The 24868-nt window shown below is 44.7% G+C and overlaps 1 protein-coding gene across 1 annotated transcript in view; it reads left to right on the top strand.

Moving 5' to 3' along the window:
* The window catches only part of LOC311231806 (CSC1-like protein 2), a gene marked incomplete at both ends in the record, with an annotated part of 89568 nt that overhangs the window by 54981 nt on the left and 9719 nt on the right, over window positions 1-24868 (top strand). Inside the window, 9 exons of the mRNA XM_084318430.1 lie at window positions 2439-2572; window positions 4055-4192; window positions 5737-5890; window positions 12096-12202; window positions 12757-12843; window positions 16137-16202; window positions 18205-18367; window positions 21547-21652; window positions 23352-23519. Of these exons, the coding sequence (XP_084174556.1) occupies window positions 2439-2572; window positions 4055-4192; window positions 5737-5890; window positions 12096-12202; window positions 12757-12843; window positions 16137-16202; window positions 18205-18367; window positions 21547-21652; window positions 23352-23519 (1123 nt within the window). The remainder of the gene's footprint in view (window positions 1-2438; window positions 2573-4054; window positions 4193-5736; window positions 5891-12095; window positions 12203-12756; window positions 12844-16136; window positions 16203-18204; window positions 18368-21546; window positions 21653-23351; window positions 23520-24868) is intronic.

Below are 24868 nucleotides of genomic sequence, written 5' to 3' on the forward strand. Positions count from 1 at the left end.
TTTATTGACTATATATATAGTAACTGTTCCAAAATGCATAGATTTCTATGTATTTTAGGGGTTTGGGTGGCTAGCTCTTTTTAATTAATATAAATGTCAGATTGTTTTATTTATTTCATAGATTTCTATGCATTTCAGGAGTTTGGGGGGCTGGCTCCCCAAAATAATTAAATAACATAACCCTAACCTAACCATAAAACCGAAATAAAGTTAAAAAAAAATAGTTACAAAATCCACACATTTTCGCCCACAAACCGGCCAAAACCGGCCAAATTTTTTTCGCGGTCGCGCTACGCGCTCCCGCTTCGTAGTTGTTGGTGCCCTTCTGTGCCCTACTGAAGTGCTGGGTCGAGATACGCCCCTGCCTTCAACACCACTTTACTGCTGTATACTTTAGTATACTCTATCTATTTACAAATGTATGCATTTCTAAATCACTGAGTCAAAGAAAAAACTGCTGCTGCCCCATTCCTACCACAGCTAGTTTGTAATGTAGTTTTGGCAGAAGACATTTTCTCACTTCCTCCCCACTTCCTCCCCACTTCCCCCTCACTTCCCCCTCACTTCCCCCTCACTTCCCCCTCAGACCTTCTCCTCAGACCTTCTCCAAAGCCTAGCTTTGAAAAACAAAACCCGGGGGAGGGGCATCCTGCTCAGTCAGAGCTGACAAAACAAAGGGAAGGGGCTGACATCCACCCACTCTTACTCAGGTTGGGGCCAGCAGCGGGGAGAGACTGTATCTGGCCCTATCTCGGCCAGCAGCAGGAGGGACTGTATCTGGCCCTATCTCTGCCAGCAGCAGGAGAGACTCTGGCCCTATCTCAGCCAGCAGCAGGAGGGACTGTATCTGGCCCTATCTCGGCCAGCAGCAGGAGAGACTCTGGCCCTATCTCGGCCAGCAGCAGGAGAGACTCTGGCCCTATCTCAGCCAGCAGCAGGAGAGACTGTATCTGGCCCTATCTCGGCCAGCAGCAGGAGGGACTGTATCTGGCCCTATCTCGGCCAGCAGCAGGAGAGACTCTGGCCCTATCTCGGCCAGCAGCAGGAGAGACTCTGGCCCTATCTCAGCCAGCAGCAGGAGAGACTGTATCTGGCCCTATCTCGGCCAGCAGCAGGAGACTGTATCTGGCCCTATCTCGGCCAGCAGCAGGAGAGACTGTATCTGGTTCTATCTCGGCCAGCAGCAGGAGAGACTCTGGCCCTATCTCAGCCAGCAGCAGGAGAGACTGTATCTGGCCCTATCTCGGCCAGCAGCAGGAGAGACTGTATCTGGTTCTATCTCGGCCAGCAGCAGGAGAGACTGTATCTGGCCCTATCTCGGCCAGCAGCAGGAGAGACTGGCCCTATCTCAGCCATCAGCAGGAGGGACTGTATCTGGCCCTATCTCGGCCAGCAGCAGGAGAGACTCTGGCCCTATCTCAGCCAGCAGCAGGAGAGACTGTATCTGGTTCTATCTCAGCCAGCAGCAGGAGAGACTGTATCTGGTTCTATCTCGGCCAGCAGCAGGAGAGACTGTATCTGGCCCTATCTCGGCCAGCAGCAGGAGAGACTGTATCTGGCCCTATCTCGGCCAGCAGCAGGAGAGACTGTATCTGGCCCTATCTCGGCCAGCAGCAGGAGGGACTGTATCTGGTTCTATCTCGGCCATGCGACCTACTCCCCACATGCATGTGCAGATTGCCAACGTATTCTGACGGCACGCGACACGCTGCGAAACCGGGTTAGAGCGTTCCATCAGAGGGGGGAGCTTGTGCCTGCTTCGGTGGCCAGTGCAAGATATACCCTACTCGGCCGGTGTCCTTTCAGCCGAACAGGATAATGGAAAAATGATCCCACTCAATGGCCAGACGCGTCTTATGGCGACATCTACAATTACCTCATTGAGTCTCCAGGTGGATGGATGGAACTGATGGAACATTCTAACCCGGTTTCGCGCCTCGTCGCGCGCCGTCAGAATACGTTGGCAATCTGCGCATGCGTATGGGGGAGTACAGTAGGTGCTGAAAAAGGGACTTTATCTCGGCCGATTAAGTTCCGATCTATTTGGAATGGGTCGCGCCGTGTTCAGGAGATTCAGGCGCATAAAAGTCTATTGGATCGTGTCTCTAGCACCCCCACAGCCGTAGCTGCAACCACTTACATCACGGCTCTCTCATCCACATTCATTAAGTTGCTCCCCCCGCTATCTCCTCCGTGATTTCAATGTAACGCGGAAGTGCAGTGGTCTATAGCCCACGCCCCCTGCGGTGTGACCACGCCCCCTGCACGGTGACCACGCCCCCTCCGGTGTGACCACGCCCCCTGCGGTATGACCACGCCCCCTCCGGTATGACCACGCCCCCTGCGGTGTGTTAGCTGAGTGTTTTGTACGTTTTGAATTCTTCCCCCCACACCTCTAACTCACCTGTGAATGGTTTGTTGTTAACTCGTGACCTCAGGAGGAGGCTGTGAGCTACTACACCAAGTGTGAGTCGCGGCTGAAGGAGGAGTACAGGAAGGAGAAGGAGAAGGTCAACACCAAGCCGCTGGGCATGGCCTTCGTGACCTTCCAGAACGAGACCATGACCGCCATGTGAGTGCTGCTCTGTGTGTGTGTGTGTGTGTGTGTGTGTGCAGGGGCGGACCTAGCACATTTGGCGCCCTAGGCGAGATTCACCACTTTTTTTTTTGTAATTTTTTTTTTTTATGGCTTTTGCCTCTTCATAGTTCTCTAACGTTAGTCTGTCTTTCCTCAACGCTCAATTCTATAAACACTTGACCGATACCCATCAATGCACAGCGCTCTAGCATGTTCTGACTGTGAACACCTAAAGCTGAGGCTCAGACCGACCGACCGTTTTAGATTTTTGGCTCATTTTCCCTTATGTTAGAATTTTTTTTATGTAAAAATAATGGTTGCAGATATAGAGGGGGGCGCCAAAACTGCAAAAAAAAAAAAAAGGCGCTAGGTGGCGCTCTAGGCGACTAGGCCTATATCGCCTGTAGGAAGGTGTGTGTGTGTGTGTGTGTGTGTGTGTGTGTGTGTGTGTGTGTGTGTGTGTGTGTGTGTGTGTGTGTGTGTGTGTGTGTGTGTGTGTGTGTGTGTGTGTGTGTGTGTGTGTGTGTGTGTGTGACGTGCGCACTTTCAAGTAATACATAATATTGTATTTAAAATAAACGTAATCTAATAGAATAGAATAGAAGTACTTTATTGATCCAGAGGGAAACTCAGCACCACAGATCGCCCACAATGAACATGTGCAGTAGTTAGTCCAAAGTCAAAAATAAGAATAGGAATAAGTATAAAATAAAAATACACAGTCAGAGATATACATTCAAAAATTCTGAAATATACAGTCTGACAATATACAGTAAAATGTACAGTAAAATTTAAATGTAACATTTTTATATCCATTTACCTATAGTAAAAGGTAAATGTCCAGGAAGGTATACCTATAGACTAGTAAAGTGAATTATTTTGACCAAATAGGAAATGAACATACTGTATAATGCATTCAAAACAGATCGTTTTTTGTTCTAGTTTTTTCCCTGTGAGAATCCGTTGGGAAATACTGTACATGTCAATGAACCCATACCTCCTGGTGACTGTGTTGAAATACCCCTAACCCTAACCCTTCCTCTCCCTAACCCTCTCCCTAACCCTAACCCATACCCTCCCTCTCCCTAACCCTCTCCCTAACCCTAACCCATACCCTCCCTCTCCCTAACCCTCTCCCTAACCCTAACCCATACCCTCCCTCTCCCTAACCCTCTCCCTAACCCTAACCCACCCCTCCCTCTCCCTAACCCTCTCCCTAACCCTAACCCATACCCTCCCTCTCCCTAACCCTCTCCCTAACCCTAACCCATACCCTCCCTCTCCCTAACCCTCTCCCTAACCCTAACCCATACCCTCCCTCTCCCTAACCCTCTCCCTAACCCTAACCCATACCCTCCCTCTCCCTAACCCTAACCCATACCCTCCCTCTCCCTAACCCTCTCCCTAACCCTAACCCATACCCTCCCTCTCCCTAACCCTCTCCCTAACCCTAACCCACCCCTCCTGTGCCTTCAGCATCCTGAAGGACTTCAACGCCTGCCAGATGCACGGCTGTACCTGCCAGCAGGAGCCGCGCTCGTCTCAGTTCAGCGAGAGCCTCCACGTCTACAACTGGAGCGTCACCTACGCCCCCGACCCACAGAACGTGCGCTGGTGAGTTCTGTTCCATAACACGTCCCCTACGCCCCGGACCCACAGACAGACTGCGCTGGTGAGTTCTGTTCCATAACACGTCCCCTACGCCCCGGACCCACAGACAGACTGCGCTGGTGAGTTCTGTTCCATAACACGTCCCCTACGCCCCGGACCCTGGGGTGACAGAGCCTGGGGTGACAGAGCCTGGGGTGACAGAGCCTGGGGTGACAGAGCAGAGCCCTCCCCTATCCCCACTCAACTTAAATATCATACGTTTCTACTAGGGGTGTAACGATGCATCGATTAATTGAAATGCATCGATTCTAATGTGACGATTCAACTGCATCGATTTGAAAATGTTAGAATCTATTAATCGAAATTAATCAAAATAATAATATTTAAAATCTTATTTTTTTTTAATGTTTTTATTTTTTTGTGTGTATTGTTTTTATTGACCTATAGTCCATTCATGCTGAGTGAATCAGTTCCCCCAGCCACATTTGTGTATTCAAATTTTGTTGGGGAATTAACTGATAGAAAATGAATAGAAAATGTATCGAATCGAATCGTGGTCAAATGAAGAGATTTCATGATGCATTGAATCGTTGCCTGAATAATTGTAATAGAAATTAATCGTTGTGAGGTTGCATCGTTACACCCCTAGTTTCTACTAAATTAGATGTGGTCAATATTGTCGGGAGCGTTAAGTCTTTGAAAAAGTCTCACAAATTTAAACAATGGATACAAATGTATCTCTAGTGCAGCGGTTCTCAAACTAAGGGTCGCGACCCAAAGGGGGGGTCGTGGGTAGCTGACAGTGGGGGTCGCGCATTGGCAAGTTTTTTTTTAATGTTCTGGCAACATATTTTGGCTAAATATGCCTCGTTTTATAAATGTGTGTTGATAACATAGTGCTGTAATAAAATGTTCTAATAAATATGCATGATCAAGTTCAACAACGTGTTTTTTTATTTTTGATATTCCTTAATTCTACGTTGAAAGTGTGTGGGGTCGCCAAAAAAATTCCTAAATAAAATGGGGTCGTGGTATAAAAAAAGTTTGAGAACCCCTGCTCTAGTGATATGAGTTAACGCAGAGCTTCAAAGCTCGTACTCTGGGTGATCCCTGCACAGCCATTGGCTCCTGAACAAGTCTTCCTACCAGCCAGCCAATCATATGTAAAGAGCAGCGCAGACATTTTTGCATAATTCCACGCCACTAAGGGTATATAATACCTCATATTCCAGCGGCTTCAGCTTTGAAGCGATAACTCTAGACTAGAGATACATTCGTTTATATTGTTATTCACCTTCCTCTGACTTTTCTTTTCAATCTGAAGATATTTTTGCATAATTCCACGCCCCAAAGGTATATAATACCTCATATTCCTGACTTGTTCTGCTTCACCTCGTTCAGCAAACACAAATATTACCAAATACTAATACAAACGGCTTCAGCCTCGAAGCGATGACTCTACACTAGCGATACATTAGTTTCTATTGTTATTCACCTTCCTCTATAACTTTTCTGAGATCGCGTCATTTCCTTTTTTCTCCGGACAGGGAGAATCTGTCGCTGGGCGGCGTCTACTGGTGGGTCCGCTGCTTCATCATCAACTGCATCCTCTTCCTCCTGCTCTTCTTCCTCACCACCCCGGCCATCATCATCTCCACCATGGACAAGTTCAACGTCACCAAGCCCGTGGAGTACCTCAACGTAAGAGATCTAATAGTAATCTAGTACCTCAACGTGAGAGATCTTATAGTAATCTAGTACCTCAACGTGAGAGATCTAATAGTAATCTAGTACCTCAACGTGAGAGATCTTATAGTAATCTAGTACCTCAACGTGAGAGATCTAATAGTAATCTAGTACCTCAATGTAAGAGATCTAATAGTAATCTAGTACCTCAATGTAAGAGATCTAATAGTAATCTAGTACCTCAACGTGAGAGATCTAATAGTAATCTAGTACCTCAATGTAAGAGATCTAATAGTAATCTAGTACCTCAATGTAAGAGATCTAATAGTAATCTAGTACCTCAATGTAAGAGATCTAATAGTAATCTAGTACCTCAACGTGAGAGATCTAATAGTAATCTAGTACCTCAATGTAAGAGATCTGGTGTCGAGCTGCAGCCTGGGATGAGGACCTGTGTGTAACTAGGAGGGATATGAGGACTGTGTGTAACTGGGAGGGATATGAGGACTGTGTGTAACTGGGAGGGATATGAGGACTGTGTGTAACTAGGAGGGATATGAGGACTGTGTGTAACTAGGAGGGATATGAGGACTGTGTGTAACTAGGGGGGATATGAGGACTGTGTGTAACTAGGAGGGATATGAGGACTGTGTGTAACTAGGAGGGATATGAGGACTGTGTGTAACTAGGGGGGATATGAGGACTGTGTAACTAGGAGGGATATGAGGACTGTGTGTAACTGGGAGGGATATGAGGACTGTGTGTAACTAGGAGGGATATGAGGACTGTGTGTAACTAGGAGGGATATGAGGACTGTGTGTAACTAGGGGGGATATGAGGACTGTGTGTAACTAGGAGGGATATGATGACTGTGTGTAACTAGGAGGGATATGAGGACTGTGTGTAACTAGGAGGGATATGAGGACTGTGTGTAACTAGGAGGGATATGAGGACTGTGTGTAACTAGGAGGGATATGAGGACTGTGTGTAACTAGGAGGGATATGAGGACTGTGTGTAACTAGGAGGGATATGAGGACTGTGTGTAACTAGGGGGGATATGAGGACTGTGTGTAACTAGGAGGGATATGAGGACTGTGTAACTAGGGGGGATATGAGGACTGTGTGTAACTAGGAGGGATATGAGGACTGTGTAACTAGGAGGGATATGAGGACTGTGTGTAACTAGGAGGGATATGAGGACTGTGTGTAACTAGGAGGGATATGAGGACTGTGTGTAACTAGGAGGGATATGAGGACTGTGTGCAACTAGGAGGGATATGAGGACTGTGTAACTAGGAGGGATATGAGGACTGTGTGTGTAACTAGGAGGGATATGAGGACTGTGTAACTAGGAGGGATATGAGGACTGTGTGTAACTAGGAGGGATATGAGGACTGTGTAACTGGGAGGGATATGAGGACTGTGTGTAACTGGGAGGGATATGAGGACTGTGTAACTAGGAGGGATATGAGGACTGTGTGTGTAACTAGGAGGGATATGAGGACTGTGTAACTGGGAGGGATATGAGGACTGTGTAACTAGGAGGGATATGAGGACTGTGTGTAACTAGGAGGGATATGAGGACGGTGTGTAACTAGAAGGGATATGAGGACTGTGTAACTAGGAGGGATATGAGGACCGTGTGTAACTAGGAGGGATATGAGGACTGTGTGTAACTAGGAGGGATATGAGAACTGTGTAACTAGGAGGGATATGAGGACTGCAGGGGAGGAAATTAGGCCACTTTACTGGCCAAATGCTGGTATTTTTTACGTTTGGCTGGTAAAAAAAATCAGATACCCGCCAGTTGGCTGGTAAGCCAAAAAGTTAGTTTCCTCCCCTGCTGGCGAGTATACAAAAAAATAAAACATTCTGCAATCACTGCACTGGCAAACGGTGCGCGTCTTCTGAGTGTTCGCTTTAGTTGACAGTGCCACGAGAGCACTGCACAAGACCACCCGCGGACATATAATGTTTAATAAACGTTTGCGCAGTACTGGCCAACCCGCGGACATATAATAATAAAAGTCCCGCGGTACTAGGCTAGCCATCAGGAGCACTCGCAAACAGATAACGTTAAACACAGCAGAAGATGGAAAACAGACAGACTGACCAACGGGGAACTGCATCCAACCCTAGTACAACCCTCGAGTATAAGTTACTAAGGACACATTTAAATCACAGAGGTGTAATGTTAGTCTACTGGAACTGTATACAGTGGTTAGCTTCTAGTTAGCGTTTTAGCTATAGCTGCTTGCTAGCTAACGTTAGCCCCGTGTGCTCAAAGCAGCCAGCTAGGTGTATCTGTTATGACTATAATGTTTCCAAAAAAGCACCGGACTACGACGTAAGGTTAGACATTTTATTTCATGCTCAAAAGCCCCTGGCTTGCACATCGCAGTCACGAAAGGGGCTAGCTCAACCAGTGCACTGTGCACAACAGCACACCAACCCAACTGACGTTACCACAACACTTGACGGTACTTCACAGCACTGTCGTAAGACCACTGTGCTGTCTTAAAGGCACAGTGTGCCTACCCAGATGCATACACAACATTGACACGGCTTGACATACAAAGAAGTAATTATCACAATTAGCGATTTTTTTTGTCTGGTAAAAAATCTGTTTGGCTGGTAAAAAAAATCAGATACTCGCCAGTTGGCTGGTAAGCCAAAAAGTTAGTTTCCTCCCCTGGAGGACTGTGTGTAACTAGGAGGGATATGAGGACTGTGTGTAACTGGGAGGGATATGAGGACTGTGTGTAACTGGGAGGGATATGAGGACTGTGTAACTAGGAGGGATATGAGGACTGTGTGTAACTAGGAGGGATATGAGGACTGTGTGTGTAACTGGGAGGGATATGAGGACTGTGTAACTAGGAGGGATATGAGGACTGTGTGTAACTAGGAGGGATATGAGGACGGTGTGTAACTAGGAGGGATATGAGGACTGTGTAACTAGGAGGGATATGAGAACTGTGTAACTAGGAGGGATATGAGGACTGTGTGTAACTAGGAGGGATATGAGGACGGTGTGTAACTAGGAGGGATATGAGGACTGTGTAACTAGGAGGGATATGAGGACTGTGTGTAACTAGGAGGGATATGAGTACTGTGTGTAACTAGGAGGGATATGAGGACTGTGTAATTAGGAGGGATATGATGACTGTAACTAGGAGGGATATGATGACTGTGTGTAACTAGGAGGGATATGAGGACTGTGTGTAACTAGACACACAATTGTCTTGTGTACATTGACAATAAAGTAAACTTCTTTTTCTCTTGATAGCATTAGTTAGCAATGCCAGTCAGTGGTGTATGAAATAATCTCTCAACACCGCATGCAATCTTCCATGTACTTCTATAAGTCGTGGTAAGAACAGGTAATAGTACTGTTTTAAAGGAACACGCCAACTTTTTGGGAAATTATTTGCCATCTACCCTGGAGTTAGACAAGCAGATACATACAGTGTACCATTTTCTTCTCTGTGCATGCATTAGGCAAATAAAAAATATATATATTTTACGTGGTAAATACACAGGTCACAACATGTTTACAGGAACATTTTGGAGTTGTATTTGGAGTGTATTTCGTGACTGTTAGGAACTAGGCTACACTGGCACACCTACTTCCAGTGAATGACACTAAGCTAGGCTAACAGTGCGGCTGTTCCCTAAGCCTAATGCATGCACACAGAAGAAAAGGGTATCTGCTTGTCTAACTCCAGGCTAGATGGCAAATAAGTGAATTTCCCAACAAGTTGGCGTGTTCCTGGGACGTTTATGTGACTTTGAGAGACGGGATTCTATATCTCATGACTTGCTGATGGAGGCGCAGTGTTCAGGGTAACAGAGCATGAGGTGAGGCGGACCTTTAAAAAAGTGAATATCAGGAAGGCAGCAGGTCCGGACGGCATCCCCGGCCGCGTCCTAAAAGTCTGTGCCGACCAACTGGCCCCAGTATTCACTGACATATTTAACCTGTCCTTAGAACAGGCTGTCATCCCCACCTGCCTGAAGAAGTCCACTATTATCCCTGTACCCAAAAAATCCAAGCCTGCTTGCCTCAACGACTACCGCCCTGTAGCTCTCACCTCCATAGCCATGAAGTGCTTTGAGAAGCTAGTAAAGGGCTACATCTGCTCCTCCCTCCCCATCAACATGGACCCCCTGCAATTTGCATACCGCCCCAACAGGTCCACGGAGGACGCCATAGCCCATGTGCTGCACACAGCAGCATCACACCTGGACAAGAGGCAGGGGAACTATGTGAGAATGCTATTCATCGACTACAGCTCGGCATTCAATACCATAGTCCCCTCCATACTCATAGCCAAGCTCAGGGACCTGGGCTTGAACTATGACCTCTGCCAGTGGGTCTTGGACTTCCTGACTGGCAGACCCCAGGTGGTGAGAGCAGGCAACTGCACCTCCTCATCCATCACCCTCAACATAGGGGCCCCCCAGGGCTGTGTTCTGAGTCCCCTCCTCTACTCCCTGTACACACATGACTGTGTGGCTCAGCGGAGTAGCAATACAATCATCAAATTTGCTGACGACACAGTGGTGGTGGGCCTGATCTCTGCCAACGACGAGAGGGCCTACCTGGAAGAGGTCAAGGTCCTGGCGGGATGGTGTCAGGAAAACAGCCTCTCCCTGAACGTCAGCAAAACAAAGGAGATGATTGTGGACTTCAGGAGGTCGGGGGTCAAGGACTACAGCCCCCTCAGCATCGACGGGGCACCGGTTGAGAGAGTCAACAGCTTTAAGTACCTCGGAGCCTACATATCCGAGGACTTGACATGGACCACACACATTGATAGTGTTGTGAAGAAGGCACGACAACGCCTCTACTTCCTCAGGCGCCTAAGGAAGTTCCAAGTCAGTCAGAAGAACCTTAAGAACTTCTACTCATGTACAATAGAGAGCATCTTGACCGGCAACATCACCTCCTGGTTTGGGAATAGCACTGCACAAGACCGAAGCAGACTACAAAGAGTGACACGTTCAGCCGAACGCACAATTGGAGGGGGGCTCCCCACCCTCCAGAACATTTACAACAAGCGTTGCAAGGGCAAGGCTAAGAGAATCATTAAAGACTCCAGTCACCCGAACAACTGCCTCTTTGAACTGCTGCGGTCAGGCAAGCGATACCGGAGTCTCAAGGCGAGCACAGAAAGACTCAGAAGAAGCTTCTATCCCCAGGCCATCAGGCTGCTAAACGAACAATGAACACTACACAACAACAACCACCAAACGCACATAGCACACACATCCACACGCACACACTCACTTTAAACAAACACACTGTAGCACCCACTCCACACACTTTATAGCACACACCCACTTTAAACAAACACACTGTAGCACCCACTCCCCACACTTTATATTTATTGATGAAGGATTGCACTACAACTCGTACACCTTACTGTAAATTGTACCTAAATTGTACCTCATCCCATTTCTGCTTTGCACTATATAGTGCTGTACATTAGTACACTGCATAGTATTGTATATTATATGGTAACTCAGAACATTGTACATATGTCTATACCGAACACTGTGACCTCATTTTCTTCTTCTAAATTACATGCTATACTATGTTATTTGATACTATCTTGTCTAGCACAGTCTCTGGAGCGTAACAGTAAGAAGCATTTTGTATGAAAGTATTCTGTACTTCTGTATGACAACTATTAAAGAAACTTGAACTTGAAACTTGAGAAACTTGCTATCAAATGTTAACGCGAGGCAAAGTTCTAAGAACTAAAGCTCAACGTTAATGACTATAACCTGCAGTAGTTATCCATAAACTACTGTAACCTGTAGTTATCCCTAAACTACTATAACCTGCAGTAACCTGTAGTTATCCCTGTAAGGCTCATACAACTACTGTGTAGAGATGATGAAGTCAGAACACATATCATAATAATATGTACAAAGAACCGGGATGGAAACAGGGTTGACTTGCTGCTCCGCTGTTCTAATGTCTCCTCTCGTCTCCTCCACCAGAACCGGGATGGAAACAGGGTTGACTCGCTGCTCCGCTGTTCTAATGTCTCCTCTCGTCTCCTTCACCAGAACCGGGATGGAAACAGGGTTGACTTGCTGCTCCGCTGTTCTAATGTTTCCTCTCGTCTCCTTCACCAGAACTGGGATGGAAACAGGGTTGACTTGCTGCTCCGCTGTTCTAATGTCTCCACTCGTCTCCTTCCCCAGAACCCCATCGTCACCCAGTTCTTCCCGACCTTGTTGCTGTGGGCTTTCTCCTCGCTGCTCCCCACCATCGTCTACTACTCTGCTTTCTTCGAGGCTCACTGGACGAGGTTTGATTGATTAATTGATTGATTGAAAATTGTATTTAACGGATTGCAGAATGGGGTACAATACAGTACGGCGCAATACATACAATTGTTAAGGGGATGCAGACCAGAGAAAGACTTTCGTCTTGTTTACATCAGGGTCCCCCATTTTCAATGCATCATAACATATATGACATACATGACATACAGGTAGACAGTACTGCTACATCTATACATTTATGACATACCAGATCTACAAATATACAGTACTGTTTATGAGTACAAAAAGAGTCAAAAAATGGAGTATATACATTTGAGGGAGGAGAAACTACATTGGAGTAGGTGGGGTGGGGGGTAAACTACATTGGAGGGGGTTGGGTTTGGACATTTACAGGGGCCAGTTTTGTATTTGCAGTTTCTTTTTTCAATCCCTTTATGATTGTCCTGCCAGAACTTTCTGCACCCACATCAGGCCGTGTTTGTCTGCATACAAGTGGAAATGGTCTGGCCTTGAACCAACTCAGCTTTCACCTTGAACTGATCCTTTTGCCTTCCTTCTGACGTGTGCTTCTGTGCAGGTCGGGAGAGAACAGGACCACGATGCACAAGTGCTACACCTTCCTGATCTTCATGGTCCTTCTGCTGCCCTCACTGGGCCTGAGCAGGTACTGCACTTTACTGTCGCACTTTACTGTAACACTTTACTGTCATACTTCACTGTCGCACTTTACTGTCACACTTTATTGTCACACTTTACTGTCACACTTTACTGTCACACTTTACTGTCACACTTTACTGTCACACTTCACTGTCACACTTTACTGTCACACTTTACTGTCACACTTTACTGTCACACTTTACTGTCACACTTTACTGTCACACTTTACTGTAACACTTTACTGTCACACTTTACTGCCACACTTTACTGTAACACTTTACTGTCACACTTTACTGTCACACTTTACTGTCACACTTCACTGTCACACTTTACTGTCACACTTTACTGTCACACTTTACTGTCGCACTTTACTGTCACACTTTACTGTCACACTTTACTGTCACACTTTACTGTCACACTTTACTGTCGCACTTTACTGTCACACATTCCTGAACGCGTGAAACGGTCTCCGTAAGTGGCCAGAATCAACGCAGCTGGGTTCCCATGAATGAAAAACGTTCCACATATGGGCCGTTGGAACAGACAAAAGTCACATCACTTTGCGAGCGTCTAGCGCAGGGGTGTCCAACCCGTGGCTCGCGAGCCGCATGTGGCTATTTCCCCGTCAACGCGTGGCTCTTCCATCCAAAAAAATTAAAAATAATAATTATTATATATATATTTTTTTTTTTGTTGTAATTTTTTTTTAAATGTTTGTATATGTCACCCAAACCTACATTTCATTGTGGTAAACCTCATATTTTTATATTCAGAGGTAATTATATAGTTTACACTGTTTATTTTTCTCATATTTCTCATATAAGCTGTCGGGTCGTCTGACCCGTTTCTGGCGGGAATTAGTGGCATTTTCTCCATGGCTGTGCTAGTGTTAGACTGGAAGCGCATTATCGCACACCTGAATTTGCATACAGACACGCCCCGCCGTGTGCAAAATGGAAGCGAGAGGCTCAGCACTTTTACTTAAAGTGTCTAAATGTCCACAGGACGCGGTGACTCCGCCCATTATGCTCTGAAGCACATTCGTACAGGGGCTTGTGCGACACAGGGGCGTTTCTAGCGTGTGCCTTTTGCACTGCACACAAGTGACGGCGGTAGTAACCCAATCCCCTGAATTATACAAACTCACTCCCAATCAAGTGGGCTATACGAAGCAGTAAACAGCGCTGTGTGTGACATCACTGCATGGTATACAGAGTAGCTGTGACATCACTGCATGGTATACAGAGTAGCTGTGACATCACTGCATGGTATACAGAGTAGCTGTGACATCACTGCATGGTATAAAGAGTAGGTGTGACATCACTGCATGGTATAAAGAGTAGGTGTGACATCACTGCATGGTATACAGAGTAGGCGTGACATCACTGCATGGTATAAAGAGTAGGTGTGACATCACTGCATGGTATACAGAGTAGCTGTGACATCACTGCATGGTATACAGAGTAGGTGTCACATCACTGCATGGTATACAGAGTAGCTGTGACATCACTGCATGGTATACAGAGTAGCTGTGACATCACTGCATGGTATAAAGAGTAGGTGTGACATCACTGCATGGTATACAGAGTAGCTGTGACATCACTGCATGGTATAAAGATTAGCTGTGACATCACTGCATGGTATACAGAGTAGCTGTGACATCACTGCATGGTATAAAGAGTAGCTGTGACATCACTGCATGGTATAAAGAGTAGCTGTGACATCACTGCATGGTATACAGAGTAGCTGTGACATCACTGCATGGTATACAGAGTAGCTGTGACATCACTGCATGGTATACAGAGTAGCTGTGACATCACTGCATGGTATAAAGATTAGCTGTGACATCACTGCATGGTATACAGAGTAGCTGTGACATCACTGCATGGTATAAAGATTAGCTGTGTGACAGAGAAACACATTACCAGATACCACGGCAATTCTTAGAAAACCATCTACTTGTAGTCTATAGTATACTGTGCCAATTATAGCTGCTAATAATCCAGACCTTTGTCATCTAGAACAGTGGTTCCCAAAGTCGGGGTCGCGACCCAAAGGTGGGCCGCGAGCAGCCACGGGTGGGCCGCGAGATGATTTAAAAAAAAATAAAAAAATATATTTTTTTTATTTTATTTTTTTTTATTTTATTTTTTTTATTTAAATTTTTTTTGTCAGGCCACTGAACTTAGAAGCAGGCCAGGACAGTGTTTCTAGTTGTATTCTAAAATTCTATTCTATTGTATTCTAAAATGTGACTATATGGTTTTATATTAACTTAATAAATAAACAAAAACGAAAAATCTACTTATTTCAACGAACATTTCAAACTAAATAACAGATTATGCACATAAAACGCTGAAAACAACCGAAGCAACAATAGTATTTTAATGAGGCTATTATTATTATCATTATTATTTTGCAACAAGTTAGCCCTCTCATAAATAGCACATATAAATGAATAACTAACTTGAACTAACTTAATAGGATTGAAGTGATATTTGGCTTAAAAAATCGGTCGCATGGCAAAAAAAAAAAAAAAAAAAGTCAGACGATGTGCATTGGGCCGCGGCTCGCTGACGCCTTATTTTCTGGGCCCCGGCCTGAAAAGTTTGGGAACCCCTGATCTAGAAAATGTGTTACTGGACCATCTCAAATTGTAATCGAATACCCCTGATTTAAGGTCATTAATATCAAGGCCTACATTGTGTTCTGGAATAATGCGTTATATATTCTGTTTATGTTCTTTTACTCTTTTACTAGTTTTAGTCCTACTTATTTTATGTTACTTTTTTACTCTCTTACTAGTTTTTAATGTTCCACTACACTGTAGTGCCTTGAGATTTGTTCCACATACAGTATATTGAGATTTGTTCCACTACAAATCGAATATATTATTATTATTATTATTATTATTATTATTATTATTATTATTATTATTATTATTATTATTATTATTATTATAATACAGTATATATATGTGTATATATATATATATATATATATATATATATATATATATATATATATATATATATATATATATAATATATAGTGTGTGTGTGTGTGTATATATTTGCACTGGCTAAATGATACTAGCTTTGATAATATGATTAAGAAGGGCCCAGCCTGATAAAGGTTAGTGTTGAGTTATATATTTCACTCCACATATTATGCTGATTGAAAATCTTTTCTCTTCACACACCTTTACAAAACATGTCTTTGTCTAATGACCCGAGGACAGCTGATCACATAATGATTAAAGATGTAGGCTATAACACGTTGCCTCTTCTCTTTAAACAGCTTGGACCTGTTCTTCCGCTGGCTCTTTGATAAGAAGTTCCTGGCTGACGCCACCGTCCGCTTTGAGTAAGTACTGTTCACCACAGCCAGGGGATTGTACTTGTAGTAACAGTTTGGTGTGTAGAGAAACATAGCACACTACTCTTGATGCACAGATGATCAATTATTGTGGACCAACAGGGATTTAGTCTCGACTCTGTCCTGGTGAAGACGTTAAAGGTGCACTACGCAGAAATGTTTTTTTAGAGGACAGTTGGTCCCTGTTTGATCAATGCTACGTGAAAAGTTGCTATTTCACTGTTGTTTAGAAAAAATTATTTCTCTTCAGAATAGTATCTTCTAGGCTTGTGTTTGTGCCTCAAATGATTAAGGTTTTTATTTATTATGACATTAGATTAGATAAAATGGTAAATGGTGCATTTATATAGCTGCTTTTATCCAAAGCGCATTACAATTTGTTCCTCACATTTTACCCGTTAACTCACATTCACACACCGACGGCGGAGGCGACCATGCAAGGTGTCAAAGGTGCTTAAAAAGTCAACCATTCACATTGAAAGTTTTGTTCATCCATGATAAAATAGTTCTGAATCAAGAAATAATGTTATTTTTATTTAAAGTGTAACTAATTGGTTTTAAGCCATACATATTGGATCTTTTCTATAAAAAACAGCATTTAAAAGTGAATTGTATCCTTTTAAATGCCCTTTTAAAATGAAAAATGGTGCTTGGAAAACCACTTGAAAGTCATTTAATTTCATTTTGCAATGTCTGTGGGAACCCTGACCAAGGTGAAGTGTGTCAGTGTATTTGTATTTGTATTTATTGGTTTAAAATACAGAGACAGTGCATATTAAGAAACATTTGACTAAATATGCCAGTTTAGCCAAGTTGGCTAATTTTCAACTGTAGTCTCTGGGGCAGGTGACATGAGCACAACAATAATTAAAACATAGTACAATAATTAAAACACAGTAGGAATCAATATAGGTTGCATTGCAATACACTAAAATACATACAAATAAATACATTAAAATACAACCCCTCAGTTAAAAAACATAGTACAATAATTAAAACACAGTAGGAATCAGTATAGGTTACAATACACTAAAATACATACAAATAAATACATTAAAATACAACCCCTCAGTTAAAATGGTTGCACACTTGACCATCTCTCAACCATGATTTTAAGTTAGTTTTAAATGAGATGTATCTTTGATACTCCCTGAGCCGTGTTGGCAGACTGTTCCAGGTGTGGGCTGCTCTCACGGAAAAGGCTGTCTGACTAAAAGCAGACCTCCTGTTTGGGACTACACAGTCCCCTCTGACTACAGACCTGGTACATCTATCAGCAGATGCTTTCTGTTTTATGAAAGTGGTGAAGCCATCACACTAAACGCCTCTTCTTCTTAGTATGGAGGAGTTTTTCAATGCAGAAGGAGTTGCCTTTTTTGTTGTTCACCCACATACCACAATTGTAATGTTTTCCTCAGTTTAACGTGTTGGTAGTTTATAGTTGCTCCATTATGTTACGTATCACAAGGGTATGTTGTTTCAAGTCAATTAGAGTTGAATCTCTTGTATCCGCGCCCCCAGGAAACGGAGGCTTTTCCATGGGTTTTTCCAACGACTGAGATCCTTTTTTTGAAATATGAGGCAAAATCAATGTGTTGCTTCTCTTTACAAGGCATCTCTGTGCCTCACTGCATCACTGAGCACAGGGTGACAGTTACCATATTCCTGGACTTTTACTTTTAAAACAACATTGTCAATATTACACTTACTGATTGTACACTTAATGTAGATCTCTGTATTTTTTACTGTATATTTTATATTAGATTGTACATACATAACAGAGGAAATTTTAATGTGAATCCCGGACCGTCGTTTATTATTATTATTATGTTATTCTTAGGCTTATTTTATTCCTTATTCTTAGGCCATTTTTTGCTATTCTTATTCGTGATTTGTTTGGTCTACCTAAATGTTTACCGTGAGCGACTTGTAGTGCCAAATTTCCCTCGGGATGATTAAAGTATCTCTATTCTATTCTATCCTCCTCCAGGTGTGTGTTCCTCCCAGACAACGGGGCCTTCTTTGTGAACTACGTCATCGCCTCGGCGTTCATCGGTAACGCTATGGACCTGCTGCGGATCCCCGGCCTGCTGATGTACATGATCCGGCTGTGCCTCGCGCCCTCAGCCGCGGACAGACGCAACGTGAAGAGGGTGAGTGAGTCAAATGATCCGGCTGTGCCTGGCACCCTCAGCCGCGGACAGACGCAACGTGAAGAGGGTGAGTGAGTCAAATGATCCGGCTGTGCCTGGCACCCTCAGCCGCGGACAGACACAACGTGAAGAGGGTGAGTGAGTCACATGACCCGGCTGTGCCTCCTGGCGCCCTCAGCCGCGGACAGACGCAACGTGAAGAGGGTGAGTGAGTCACATGACCCGGCTGTGCCTCCTCGCACCCTCAGCCGCGGACAGACGCAACGTGAAGAGGGTGAGTGAGTCACATGACCCGGCTGTGCCGCGCACCCTCAGCCGTGGACAGACGCAACGTGAAGTGGGTGAGTGAGTCACATGACCCGGCTGTGCCTCCTCGCACCCTCAGCCGCGGACAGACGCAACGTGAAGTGGGTGAGTGAGTCACATGACCCGGCTGTGCCTCCTCGCACCCTCAGCCGCGGACAGACGCAACGTGAAGAGGGTGAATGAGTCACATGACCCGGCTGTGCCGCGCACCCTCAGCCGCGGACAGACGCAACGTGAAGAGGGTGAGTGAGTCACATGACCCGGCTGTGCCTCCTCGCACCCTCAGCCGCGGACAGACGCAACGTGAAGTGGGTGAGGGATCTATGAACTGGAGCATAGACTGTGTTCACGTGCACATTACTGCTGTGGATGAGATAAGATATTCCTTTATTGATCCCCTTGGGGGAATTCAGGCATCATAGCAGCACGGGGGAGGGGGGAGGGGAGGTACAGGTAGTAAAAAAGCAGTGTAAACAATATAACAAAACAATATAATTAACTCTGGACATGTGCATATGGGCAACAAGGTGCGAGATGAGGGTATGTATGCCCTCTCAGTTATATTTGCCCTACAATAAATAGTTACAATATATAATCTAAATATAATCTAATATATAATCTAAAAATGCTTAAATGCTAAATATATGATCTGATGAAGTATACAGTATTCACATAAGGTGTGGTATGCATAAAGTAGGTCTATTGTCCTTTTAGGTTCCTAGTAGTTGGATGTCTGGCAGCAGTCCCTGCCCACTGTTGTGGAGCCTGATGGCCGCTGGTATGAAGGACTGGCCGAGGCGGTTAGTTGAGTGTCGGGGGGGGGGGGGGGGGTATGAGTGTGACTGAACATGCTTCTCATAGATATTAACTCATATCCCTGTTTAGTGTGAAATCTGTGAAATAGATAGGTGCATCACTTTTGAAAGGACATGAGATGCGACTCCTTTGGCCTACAGAACACATCTGTAGTCATCATGTCCCCCCTAACAACCTTTCTGTTAACCATGTTTTCAGTCACAAATCTGGGGGTTCGATTTGACCCCCACCTGACCTTCAACACCCACATAAAACACCACCTCATTCTATCACCTAAAAAACATATCAAAACTCCGTCCCATTCTAACCCTGTCAGATGCAGAGAAGCTTGTCCATGCCTTTATCTCCTCAAGACTGGACTACTGTAACGGACTCTTCATCGGGATTCCTGGCAAGAGCATCCAAAAGCTGCAATACATCCAGAACAGCGCTGCCAGGATCCTGATGAGAGTCCGTAAACACGATCACATAACCCCCATCCTTCACTCACTACACTGGCTCCCCGTCTCATCCCGGATCAACTACAAAATCCTTACGATCACCCATAACTGCATAAACGGACACGCACCCCTCTACCTTCAGGAACTCATCACTCCACAATCCTCCACCCGCACCCTCAGATCAGCAAGTAGCCTGCTCCTTCGGGTCCCCAATACCCGGCTCTGCACCATGGGTGACAGAGCCTTCTGCACGGCTGCACCACGCCTGTGGAACAGCCTCCCCATCCAGCTGAGGGCACCACAGAGCCTGGACTCTTTCAAAGCAGGCCTGAAAACCTATCTGTTCAAAAAGGCCTTTGACTGTTAGCTTTTTATTTAAATTTTATTGCGCTTTGTTTTTAAATTGTCTGTTTATACTATGTTTTTAATTAACTATGTTCTATTTTTATTCTGTATTTTATTTTATTTGTTTTACTAATAACTATTTTATTCTATTTTTTTTAACTGTTTTAACCATGTAGTGTAGCACTTTGGGATCCCAGCGAACAAAAAGTGCATTACAAATCCAATCTATTATTATTATTATTATTACTACCCCCCTTAGATCCTTTCGCAGGCGCCCGACCGAACTGTAGGAGTCGCTGTTTACAACGACCAGGACCCACCCACCGGCTTTCCCACCCTCTAACACTGCCAATTGTGTTAGTACGACGGCCGGCCAAGCCGGAAGCAACGCAGAGAGCTGGGCTCGATACCAGTATCTCCTGCGTTGGTATCTCCTGCACCACCCGGCCGCCCATTGTTTTGTATTTCTAATGAAGTACTCTAAAGCAGCATTTTTCCACTTCAAGATTTCAAGCTGTTTTGGGCTGGGCTCCGCCCATAAGCGCTTTGAGTGACAGTCAACCACAGTCAGACAGAGAGAGATATACCCCTGTGAATATTATTTCACGGATCGGAATACGGGCGCGTGCGTGAGAGTCAAAGATAGTTTGACAGTGATATGCGAGTGGAGAAGCTCCATCCCCGCCCGGCGAGGACGGGAGGTTGTGTGAACTTGTGTGTAAATGCGTGTGTGTTTTCCCCGAGAGAGAGAAGCTCCTGCTCCGTGTCCCCTCTCTATCTCTCTCTCTCCCTCTCTCTCTCTCTCTCTCTCCCTCTCTATCTCTCTCGCTCTCCCCCTCTCTATCTCTCTCCCTCTCTCGTTCTCTGCTGTCTCTGTCGGGTATTTCCACTCGCTCTGTTGAGCGAATGGTTGCGCTACAACCATAGAGGGGGCGTTACTGCAGATCAGCTCCATGATACGTAGGATAGCGAGTCAAATCAGAATGGCTTAGTTCACTGGGGGAGGATATTGTCTCAACTGAATTGGAGCAATCCGCCAAAATGAGAATTAGAGACACAGACCCCATTGATACAAACCCCCATTGCTAGGAAACAATGCTAAACACTGGAAAAGGCCATTTATAAGTTATATTATTGTTATATTGTAGAAATGTGTGCATTGAAATGTCTGTAAAGTTTTGACATTGAAAATGAGGGTGACCTCAATTGTATTTTCGAGAATAAATAAAGGTTGATGATGATGATGTCTCCTTCCTTCCTCTCCCTCTGCAGCACCAGGCCTATGAGTTCCAGTTCGGCGTGGCCTACGCCTGGATGATGAACGTCTTCACCGTCGTCATGGCGTACAGCATCACCTGCCCCATCATTGTTCCCTTTGGTGAGTCAGAGTAGAGGAAGGCAGGGAGGGCGGGGAAAAAGCATATTAACTCTTTGGTGGCCACAAGCTTCCCCCATCTGCACTGGCTAGCGCCAGCTTTTCTTTTCACGATATTTCACGATCTTTGCAGAGCTATTGTATATTCTATATTATAGCTATGGAGACAATAGTATGGCTCATTTGACGGACACTATTTCTAGTCCAACATGTAAAAAATAGTTTGTTTCTACACACTGTAGTTTGTAGTTTATTACACGCTAAACATCGGCCATTTCCAAAATAATCCAGTCTTTTTCCATAGATCGCGAGATAAGACGCGTTATATGCAATAAATCGTTCTGGTTGATCCCCTGAAACCCCAAATACTCCCAAATCAAAGGTATATACCATGTACATATGTGCCTTCACAAAATGCGATCGTTAGAAAAAGCTTGGTTTAGGTCCGGTAAAATAAGACACTGATCGTTACAGAAACATGTTTCAGGTTCGGTAAAATAGACATCGAAAATACCTTACCTTAGCCAGAAGGTACTCTAATAGTTCCAATGATCCCATCGGCGATCGCGATTACTCGTTTATATGTAATTACTTGTGTTTACGGGAAACTATAGGTTTTGAGGCAAGCAGATCTCCTAGCGATTGCTCTGCAAGAGCTCCTCCCCCTCAGAGCGAGTCTTGACAGAAAGGGATCAGTAGAGACAATGTCTGAACTGGACTATCAGAGTTCAAAAGGTAGGCGATACTGCCACCTGGTGATATTCGATCTGCATTGCAATTCCAACGTAGGCAAATGAGCCAGGGACACCTAGAGTGATCCGGATGACAGTTTAGAACGGGGATCAAAGGAAAAAGATCAAAGGATCCAAAAACGAGTTTACTCGAAACACGAGTTTACTCGTTATTGGCCGTCAATGAGTTAATAGAAAGAGAAACAACTTTTAGTCAGGGGAGTGTCATACTTTTTTTAGCGCAGCAGCTCGCACAGGTATGGGGCAACTTGGTCACGTGCAGGGCTTGACATTAACTTTTTGGCTCACCAGCCACTGTGGCTAGTGGTTTTCCAAAGTCACTAGCCACTCAGCATTTTCACCAGCCAAAAATCACACACACACTTTATCCAAATATCCAGTTTGTTTTTATAGTGTAAAGTTTGGCTACTTGAGACAGAGAAAGAGAGCGAGAGAGACTTTCATTACGCGCAGCGCAAGTAAGCGTGCACTGCGTTCCGAGAGAGAGAGAGAGAGAGACTCCCATTACACGTGACGCAAGTAAGCGTGCACTGCGTTCCGAGAGAGAGAGAGAGAGACTCCCATTACACGTGACGCAAGTAAGCACGCACTGCGTTCCGAGAAAGAGACTCTTCACTACGACTCTAAAAACGGTGACGCTGCACGGACTACCCGCCAAAGTGGCTGGTAAGAGTAACAGAGTTACACGCCACTGCCTAATTCTACCCGCATTTGGCGGGTGTTAATGTCAAGCCCTGGTCACATGACTCAGTTGGTATTGCCGATTGGCACAAACGCGGTACGTTTGTATACAGCGAACAGGTCTATATACAGTTCCTTTTTCTTGTATCGGATTTGTCCGACTGATTTGATGTCGCCAACCGTCATAATTGAGAGTTGGTATATTTTGAGACTCCGCTAGCTAGCCATAATGTTGAATATGTAAAGTTATAAATCCTGTGTGTTCCCAGGTCTGATGTACATGCTTCTGAAGCACCTGGTGGACCGGTACAACATGTACTACGCCTACCTGCCCTCCAAGCTGGACAAGAAGATCCACTCTGGCGCCGTCACCCAGGTGGTGGCTGCACCCATCCTCTGTCTCTTCTGGCTCCTCTTCTTCTCCACTGTGCGCACTGGTAAACAAACCCTAATCTATTCTATTCAAAACATTGTGTGTGTGTGTGTGTGTGTGTGTGTGTGTGTGTGTGTGTGTGTGTGTGTGTGTGTGTGTGTGTGTGTGTGTGTGTGTGTGTGTGTGTGTGTGTGTGTGTGTGTGTGTGTGTGTGTGTGTGTGTGTGTGTGTGTGTGTGTGTGTGTGTGTGTGTGTGTGTCTCTGTGTGTGTGTGTCTCTGTGTGTGTGTGTCTCTGTGTGTGTGTGTGTTGTCATCGTGCACTTGTCCTAATAAACTAACTTGTCATACAGAACTTGTAAGTCGCTTTGGATAAAAGCGTCAGCTAAATGACTAAATGTAAATGGGTGTGTGTATGGGGGGGGGGGGGATTTCTGATTGGAAGGTCTATAGGGAGGTGTAGTGTCATTGTTATGTCATTGTTGTTTCCGGCCGGTCCACCTCGCTTGAAATTGCAATGTATTTCCAATGGACACATTTCTAAATCGTCTCGTTAAAAAAAAAATTAAAAAAAAAGTATGACACAGCATTAGGGATGGGTACCTTTCACATTTGAACCGATACGGTACCGGTACCTGTGAATCGATACCGGTACCCAACGGTACCTTTTTTCTGTACTTTAGTCTAAAAAATTCCTAACTTCAAATAACTACAATTTCGACCGTTTTCGGCTTGCCATTGCTCCAACTGCTTTGTTGTTGAATCAAGTCAAATCCTAGGTAAGCATATATTGTGCGTGTGAACGTTGACATGAAAAGATTATTATTTTTTTTTTTTTTGGTATCACTTGAATCGATACTCGGTAGTACCGACGTGTTTCGGTTCGGTACCTCAAAAGAACCGAATTCGGTACCCATCCCTACACAGCATGAACATTGGCATGGTGTACCTTTTCTGTGTGTATTCATCCACAATCTATAGCTCAACATGAAACAATTCGCAATTAATCGTAAAAATAATTACATATAATTTTATTTCAACCAGAAATGCTTAAACAATAATGTTACGCACCCCAGTAAGGGTACGCAACACAAGGCCACAGACACGTTAGGTGAGGGTGCAGTGACACAAAACCACGGAAAGATTTGCAAAATAATAGTATTTATTTCACAACCAAAAAACACCAACACAGATCAAGGAGGACTACCTAGTGGCACCAAATAAAATACACAAAAAGGAAATGAAAACCCACCCTCCCCTTTACAGGCGCCGGACGCCCAAAAGTACAGGTGGTGGTGCTCACTCTAAAGCTGGTGTCTTTAACATCAAGTCACCTACGTGATGCAAAATGTAGACCCAGGGTATCTTCCTGTTCTCAATGTCCCTGTGTGCGAAACAAAAGATTAATACACAAG

This window comes from Notolepis coatsorum (genome assembly GCF_963971535.1).
Source record: "Notolepis coatsorum genome assembly, chromosome: 7".
NCBI classification, from domain to species: domain Eukaryota; kingdom Metazoa; phylum Chordata; class Actinopteri; order Aulopiformes; family Paralepididae; genus Notolepis; species Notolepis coatsorum.